This window comes from Lepisosteus platostomus, chromosome 14 (genome assembly GCF_059453375.1).
Source record: "Lepisosteus platostomus isolate fLepPlt1 chromosome 14, fLepPlt1.hap1, whole genome shotgun sequence".
NCBI classification, from domain to species: Eukaryota; Metazoa; Chordata; class Actinopteri; order Semionotiformes; family Lepisosteidae; genus Lepisosteus; species Lepisosteus platostomus.
In genome coordinates, this window is record NC_142624.1 from 27085339 (window position 1) to 27094299 (window position 8961).

The following is an 8961-nucleotide window of genomic DNA, read 5'->3' on the forward strand; positions in this document are numbered from 1 at the left end:
ATGTTACTGGACAAATTCTCTTAAAAGAATTGCTGAATCAGATGTATGGAAAAAAAAACAACTTATAAGGTTCCAAACCTTTTCCCTATTAACTATTTAAACTAGGATCTCTGACCTTAAATGTGAAACCAGCACCATAATAAATTCTCTATACTGTGCTCAGATCTACAGTATGTTAGAATTTTTAAAAGATAAAGGAAAAAAGTGTTCACACATTTAATCCATTATATTTGTTTAACATGGTTATGCCATCCTGCAGCATATTTTGCTAGTCTGCTGCCATAAAGGTTTACATTATTAGATCAATATTAGACTTTATATTGTTAGATAATAGTATTTATTATTATCTGATAATAGAAAATTTTTCATTGTACTTGTTTACTCGAACGTAGGGATTGTAAGCCTGGAACACCTGTCTGTATTCTGGTTTTTGTTTCACCTGAGCTAATTAGGGTAATTGATTTGTAGGTGTTTGTTAAACCAGTTGCTCTAAAAATGTTATTTGGGATTGGTCATTACTATGAGCCTTGATCCAATTTCTGTGTTTCACTCCCACTCTCATTCAGTTGTGTGGAGCGGAATAGGTGGACATCTGTAGAACACAAAGTCACTTTGTCAAAGTGTTTGATACAGTATCATTCCCACTGGTTTCTAATGTGTTGATTTATTTAGACATTAGTAAGACAGCACAGATCTAATAAGCAAGTTGAAAAGATCACATTTCAAGATTTGTCGGTTAAACTGCTTCACAAGAAAGACCTGCAGCAGAACATTTGTGATTTTAATTAAAGTGATCAATTAGTGAGATCAACAAGATCATGCTAGTTAAGACCTAGAGGATTACATGGTGACATTACGGATGTAGCTTTAGAACCAAAAACAAGAAAAGAAAACTGACAAGTGACAAAAACATATGGGTATGAAAGTCTTCTGTTTTCTTCTTAGTCATGATTGTTTTCTGGTAAATCCAAAGTCTATGTTTTAAACATTCATAATGTTGTTTGAAGCTGAGTAACATTTGTTTTTCCTCCCTCTTTTTTGGTAGCAAAGGGCTGGGAAGCATTTAAAGATATTTAATGGATAGTGAGGAAAAACATTTTTTCATAAAGGAAAAAAAAATGACGTTGCTTATCCTCAGTTTAAGAGCTGTGATAGTCAAAAGTGATTAACATCACTTAGTTCATATAATATTTCCCCACTGGGCAAAAGATTGGCGTTATCTACATTGACTGATGCTCAGTTATTCAAAAGTAGAAATTGAGGTTTCAACTCAGTTTTGAGGTTCTTTCACTGTCATTTCTCATTAAATCTTGTTAACATCAAAGCTAACTTACCAGACGTCAGACTAAGAATGTCTTGCAGTTGTTTAATACAGCAATAACCATCTCCTTAAGCTGACAATCATTAAAAGATCTTCTCTGTCTAAACTGGTCAGACAAAAACTGTATGATTTACTGATTGATGTACACTTAATCTGAAAGAAAATGAGTACATTTCACTCTACCATTGAGGAATTTAAGAGAATAGCTCCGAAATTAAATAATGACCTTATTAGGATTAAATTATTATCTTGATATCAGTCAAAGAACCATGCAAGTGTTTCAGGGTAGTGACATTGAAATACAACTCAAGGGAGAATGTTATCAAGTGCCAAATTAGTAAAATGATTAAACTAATGCTAATACTGAGTTGAAGCAAAAGATTTTAAATCGACCACTCAAAATATTTCTCCTCAGAAAACATGATATAGTGGTCAAGATCAGAATGGAATTGAGTTTATTATTCCATAATAGTTAAGAACAACATGAACAACTCATCTAACACTAAAGCAACAGACCATAAAATAATTACACAACACAGGCACACTTGCATTTAGCTTTTATTGAACTGCTTCAAAAGACAAGTCCTGCTTCTAAAGTGCTTTGCTTAATAGCAATACCCTGACCCATAAACAGATTAACATTTCAAAGAATATACAGTATATCAGTTATGCTAGATTTTCATTAGTATCTAAGCCTTGTGACAGGTATAGTTCCAACAACATAAATTCACTCAAAAAATCTTTGCTTGACAGTTGTATTATAGAGAACCCCAAAGTAGAATGCACTGTAAATTCCCAGCGCTGCTATATTGCAGTTTCATGTACATTAGAAATGTTTCAGACGAATGGTGGTATAGACAATATTGTTTCTACAGTACCTTTACAGTGGTTACATTTTAAAAGCTCCCCAGAAGTGCAAGGTACAGTATGTTTTCCACACTTTGCCTTTTTTGTTCTATAATTTACAGCGTCAAGAGTTAGGGAAACAGTTATCAAGTTACTGTGCAGTAGTATCAGGACGAGTACTTAAGAGAAGCCATCTCCCCAGTTACAATAAGCCATTTATGAGTATTAATCTTTGTAAGTTGAAAAGACCTCTTTCAATCATGAGCACCAGTAAAGAATAAATATGTGCAAATCATACCGACCAAAATCTGAATTCGTTGCCTTCACTATAAGGAAGAACATTTCAATTACAACTAAAATGGCCAAAAAACATTTTAAGTACATGTATTTTTTATTTACAGCTTAGTCTTTCAGGCAGTTATACATTTGTCATACCGTATATTTTGTTGCTTCAATTGTTATAAAAAGGATTTCAGAATACTTATAACTTTAAAATCACAACACATGTATATATAAAACTCTTCCCCTATCACTTGCACAGGGTAAATAAAAAAATTACTTCAATGACAATTCAAATTCAAATGGAAAACAGAGATACAGCAATGTAGAAATGATCCTGCCACTGATTTGCGATGAAGCCAAAATCCTGACTGGCTCTTCCATTTTGAAAGATGTATCCCATTAAAATGCAACTACAGAATTTGGAACATTTTATAAATAAGATAAATAATTAGGACTCTCAGAAAACTGTTACCATGACATGCAGTTTTGTGAGAGGACGTCATTCACACGTTCCTTTAGATAAGATATGTTTTACTCTGTCATATAGTCCTGCATTTTTAGAATTAATGAATGCTCATTTTATATCCAAAGCCATGGGTAGTGGGTTAATCTGCAAAAAAATCAACCTAATGTGGTATTTTGATGTAGTCTCTTTTTACAGTACGAACAGGCTTTTGTAGGAGTGTCTGAATTTATTTAATCCAATTTCTTCTCGCTGTCTCCCATTAATAAGTGAATGCAGTAAGGAATGAGAGCAACAACAGTAAGTGGAATGACTGCACTCTTACAAAAAGACAGAGCGTAAAACAGAACCTCTGTGTGTGTGGGTATCTTTATGAAATCGTACAGCTGCAGAGTTGTCAGGGCGGTTGTGATGCACATCAGCTTAAAGCTAATCTTGTAGCCATTTTTGCCCTTGCAACTCTGAAGGAACATCTGTGAATTTATAGCCAAGCCAAGCCCAAACAGAGCCCCCAAATTTCGCACTAGCCCCGCAAAAGGGGTTGTGTCCAAGTGGATCCAGTCTGGGTTGATGCACCACTTTTTTGCTTTTGGAACTGACCACAAGAGATCGATGTCAATCATTTTCAGGACCAGGTAGAAGCCTACCGCAAAGGAAAACAGGAAGAAATTGGTTGTAATGTAGACTTTCAAACTGGCTGTTTGGATTGAGGGGATGTGTTCAAACACCTCAGCGACCAGCATTCCTGTTGAGAAAGAACTACAGGTTAATGATATCAGCAGATTTCACTTTCTTGGTATGTTTTCTAATACTTGATTCTAACTTGATTAATTTGTCCTCATATTTTTCCATTAAATGATTGAGACACAATGCACCAAATGTACTAATATGGATCTTAATGCATAAAACACTAAATAATAACGGATTCATATGTTCAAATAATTTATTCTTCTTGATTAACAACTGGTGACTGATAAATGAAAATGCCTGTACCAGCAAAAGATCTCCAGTATTCCAAAAATTATGTGGCAACAAAAAAGTAATTAAAAGTTCATTAATGACTTGTAATGACTTTGTTGACATATGAAATAAATTTACAGTATATTGACCCTGGCTGTTTTTATTCAAAAGTCGGGATGGAGGCATTCTTTAGGCAAACAGTTGATTGTATCTGTGAGTATGTTACTCTTACCTGCTAACACCCCAAGAATGACTTGATGAGGAAAGTGTGTGGCTATAAAAACCCTAGAGATACAGACACTGATCTGAACAACCCAGAAAGCTGTCCAGAGAAAAGACCAGGCAATCCAAAATCTGGGAAAATAAAAAATGGAGAACATTAAAAAAATGAAATTAAATTAAACTGTATACAGATACATAACTTGCTGCAAGTAGCCTTATATATATTTGGATTTTTACGATGTTTAGACAACATACGGTGGATGGTTCTACTGTATATATATATATTAAAAAAAACATTTTTAGAATTTATAAATACTGTATGTTGGTGCACAGAGATTAAACTTTCTAGTCACCGCATGAAGTGCAGAGGTCAGAATTTGTTCTCTGTATTTCATCACTCAGGCTGGTTACCCCTGGTTATTGGAATATTTCTGGAATTGTGTGTGTTTTCTACAAAGGCACCTTGGTGAGCCAGAAATGAAGTGTGTGTCCTGGTGTCCTATCAATCAAGCAGTGCGGGGCTAGGACAAGACAAGCAGGTACTTGCAGTTAAGAAAGACTTGACAAAAATCAAATCAATTTCAAGATTATTTTCTTCTGTGGCTCTGGCCACAGTAAACCCTGTACATGTAAATCCAATGGACTGGTGATGTTTGGTTCTGCTTCTTCAAATGAAGTCATTTCTTCTCAGGAAACAATAAAATATTGTATTCCCGGCCCTGTTGATTTTACACTATAACATCTTGGAATCTGTTATCTACCATACACGTGTCTGTGAGTTGGCTTTTTTAATGGTGTGCAGTAGCATTTTAACAAAGTGTTCATGCAGTCTATTAGACTCTTCGAATATAAATAAAATGGTTGCTTTAGATCAAAGTATTCTAATAAATTTAGGAGAATTATTACTATTATTATGTATTTATCCCAAAAGGGTGTGAGTTAATCTTCACATCCAGGCCACTGGGAAAATTATCAGCTATATACAGTAGACCCTTTCTAAACTTAAATGAAATTTTGGAATTAAAAATGCACATAGTCAAAAGTAGCAACAAATACATTAGCTAAAACAAAAGGATTACAGTACATAAATGACACACATTTATCAGGTATATGATGTATATAAGAACTTTTATGGGACAAATATTTATTCAGGTTTTCTGCATTGGTACAGTAGTTTTACTTTCTAATTTTTTGGAAGAATAAATCTAGTACATTGATGAGAGAGATGTTTTACAAAAGGTACAGAATTTGGTCGAATACATATTAACATAACACAAATCTTAACCCTTTATTTAGAAATAAAAGCTAAATTTATTTAAAATCATTGTCTTTTGATTTAAGTTATGATTTGTTTTCCATACGAAACACACTCTGGTAACTTACTGTTTTTGATACAGACATATTGGTGCTATTTTTATGAATTAAAAAAACTATACGAAAGATACTATTGCACTTCCAGGAGGTATACAGCATATTTTCAACTTTAAAAAAAAGTAGAAATTATTTAAATGAATGAGTATGCATTTATCCACCGCTTCAGTATATCTAGGTTATTCAACACTAATCTAAAATATTTCATTTGCTAACTTTTGATTTTATTCATTTATAAAGCTGATGCTTTTAGCCAAAACAGTTTACATTGGTACCCATTTACACAGTTGGGAATTTCAACTGTGAAGTTCTTTGCTCAAGGGAATAACAACAGTGTACACAGGAATTGAACCCACAACCTTCATGTCACAAGTCCAAAGTCTAGCGTACTAACCACATCCACTTCTCCACACTGCTAGCACATAACATGAACTGGAAGTGCTCCTTAAATGCTCTTACCTTTGCATTTTGTGAGGGGATTTATCAGTTTGAGGTCTTGTGAAGCTCAGTGCAGAAGTGACCATCACATACCACACACACGCAGACCCCATTGCGTGACCAGACGGGCTGCCTGAAACAGAAGTACTCTCAGCCACACATTTTACTTTCCGGATCTGTGTAACTTCATGTGCAATTGCGTAGTCACTCTCATAAAATAACGAACTAAACCAAAAATCTGATTATTCCATATTCTGTTTCCAGTTTTGTTCAGAAGTTCCACAAAAAAAATGGGTCTGTGTTACAGTATTAAAACAAGTCATCTCAAAAAACAAATAGTTTAAGATCAATATTCAAGAGAACATGTGGAAGTACCGCTCAGTTATGTTTTTTTAATGCTTTATGAACTTTTACTGTCATGTCTTATGTGTTAAACCTGTTAGCTAATAACACATGTTGATGTGTGTGTTGCAAAAAATGAGTTCTCAAGTGTCACTAAAATGTGGTATTTAGAGAGGAGGACATGAGTAAATAAGAAATCATAATTTAAGAAGCTTCTATCTAAATTTCATACTTAATAGCGAGCTTTTATATCTGTATTTAATGCACAAAGAATAGCAAAATGAACACTCACCCGGTCCTGTTTCACAGGTTATATGGAACTGTTCAAGTTTGGGCAGGGAATTGTTCTCATAAAAGTGAGTTTCTTGAACCCACCAGTAAGGGCGATGACCAAATAAAATCCTGAAAACAAGAAATAATAAACAGTGAATTTATCAACAATTACTGTATTTCACATTAAACTAATAACTAAGGTAATTTCTTTATCCTAAATACATATAGCAAAGACAAATCTAATTCCTAAGATACTTTATTAAACTGTTGTGCCCTTAAGCATTTTTGAGAAAGTTCAGCGCAAAAGGAAAAATAGAATGTCTACTGGATATGTATGAAAACAAGTTTGTTTAATAAGTTTAAATAATTTTACATACATTCCAATCTTAGGGTAACTGAAACTCTGCCTTTTTCTTGCCAAACAAATGGTAGAGCAAATCTTGGATCTTTTCTTTCCTTTCACAGTTATTATTACTTTATTATTACTTTTTTCATAACACTGACACATCGTTTCATACCATTACCATAACATTGCTCACCATTTGAATATGAGATTGAACCAGTCTCCAATCACAGCCACCCAGATCATTTTGGTGCCCACAATCTGGCTGAACTGGAACCACAGAGGAAAATAAACTGAAAAAATGTTGCGCGGGTCACCCACTGAAGACATGAAATTCAGGAAACTGTGGTAATCCCTGTAGTTATTCTGTAGGTGCTGAATAACCAACACTCCGTTACTGTGAATGAAATCCATCGTCAGATCTGTTTGTCCTTCACAGCTGAAACAGTGTTCCTTTCAAATGCGTTTGTAGGTGTAGCACCATGTAAAGAGTATTTATCTGTGGCTTTATTACGTACCTCCTTTTATACCGCGTGAAAGTAAGACGTCCATTTTGCGGTGTCAGGGGGCCTGACTACACTTCACAGGGTGTGTGCATGGATGTAGTGTTTCCTCAGGTTCAAGAAGTTCAAGTATTTTTTTCTAGGGCTACACATAAGGGCATCTGCTGACATGCAATAATTCATGGGGAAAAATTTGGAACCTCATCACTTGTCCTCAGCAGATGAGATTACAGATGAGTAATGTTTGCACAAGCCATTTCTTTTAATTGCGGAACATTAGCCATTTTATATATTGCTGACAATTTTTGGTTTGTTACTGAGGTAAAACAGCCACTGGTGTTGTTTAGTTATTGTTCTTTACTTTTTGCAGGTTTTTTGAAATGACAAAGAAATAAAAAATAATAACACAAATATATGTCTGATCATTTCTGTGTCGTCTTTTGATCTTAGAATTATGTCACATTACTGAATTAGATAAGGAGAATGCATAAATGTTTATTAAAACAAATGATCTGCTTTTGGTATGTAATTATTTCTACTTTTTATTTATTGTTTCTAATTATTTATTTTCTTTTCTTTTCTCTTTCAATCCCTTTACCGTAAGTCAACAGAATTAATCTGAGCAGTTATTAAAGTGAATTCTTTACACATTTGAAACTGCTATCTTTTGGAGAACTTTGTAGGAATATGCTGATGGTATAATAATTATGCCCAATTCTCAGCCTTGGAAAAACCACAAACATTCCTATTGTACTTGAAAAAATGTGGCTCAGATGTAGTCTCCAAGTCTAATTTTCACTTCACTGGGAATATCCATTGTTAAGAAAAAAGATTTACAAGACTTAGTGGTTCAGTATTTTCAGCATTTTATAGAGACATGAATGTGAAAAATCATATTTCACATGCATATATCTTATCTAATCCTAGCACGTTTCGTTAATTTAATAAAGGAGTTTCTCTAAAAAAGGCGAAAATTTTGAAAGGTTAAAGATAAGGAATGTGTCCACTCAAAGAAGTACTGTTCATTGGAGATTTTTGTATTAAATAATGAAGTGTTATTCAAATGTACTGTTTTCATACAATTTGAATTTTGTGATTTGGATATTTAGATGCACAAATGAATGTATTGGCTTTATACAGCTACCTGGCAGGATTGACAGTTTTGGTGTGGTGGCACACATACTCTCATACAGTGGTAGTCAATACAGAGTACAATACTGGGCGATGCGGTGGCTAAGGATCTGTGCCTGTGGCTGGAAAGTTACTGGTTCAAAATCCCGTGGCTGGCAGAGGAATCCTACTCTGTTGGGCCCCTGAGCAAGGCCCTTAACCCCAACTGCTCCAGGGGGGCCGTATAAATGGCTGACCCTGCGCTCGGACCCCAAGCTTTTCTCCCTGTCTGTGTGTCTCAGAAAGAGCAAGTTGGGGTATGCGAAAAGACAAATTCCTAATACAAGAAATTGTTTATGGCCAATAAAGTGATCATCTAATACAGAAGCAAGTGTTTACATCTTTGCATCCAGGACATTGAGGTATAATAGGTGTGTAACTTACAATTATATTATAGCATATGTAGGACATCTGATTTTAATGATAT

At 34.4% G+C, this 8961-nt stretch overlaps 1 protein-coding gene across 1 annotated transcript; it reads right to left on the bottom strand.

Moving 5' to 3' along the window:
• Positions 1–1863: 1863 nt before the first annotated feature.
• LOC148649135 (glucose-6-phosphatase 2-like) lies at positions 1864–7377 on the bottom strand. The gene is made up of 5 exons (XM_088605391.1): positions 7058–7377; positions 6538–6647; positions 5925–6036; positions 4105–4226; positions 1864–3657 (listed from the first exon to the last, which is right to left on the bottom strand). The coding sequence occupies exons 1-5, from the start codon at positions 7273–7275 to the stop codon at positions 3146–3148; spliced, it is 1074 nt and encodes a 357-aa protein (XP_088461517.1). The 5' UTR covers positions 7276–7377; the 3' UTR covers positions 1864–3145.
• Between the last annotated feature and the right edge of the window lie 1584 nt (positions 7378–8961).

Bases quoted from the DNA above. Each gene is read 5' to 3' on its own strand.
- LOC148649135 (XM_088605391.1), bottom strand. From the start codon at position 7,275: ATGGATTTCATTCACAGTAACGGAGTGTTGGTTATTCAGCACCTACAG. The intron at 6,037-6,537 runs GTGAGTGTTCAT...CTTCTGTTTCAG, and splicing joins AACCTGTGAAACAGGACCGG to GCAGCCCGTCTGGTCACGCA. The intron at 4,227-5,924 runs GTAAGAGCATTT...TTATTTTCCCAG, and splicing joins TCCCCTCACAAAATGCAAAG to ATTTTGGATTGCCTGGTCTT.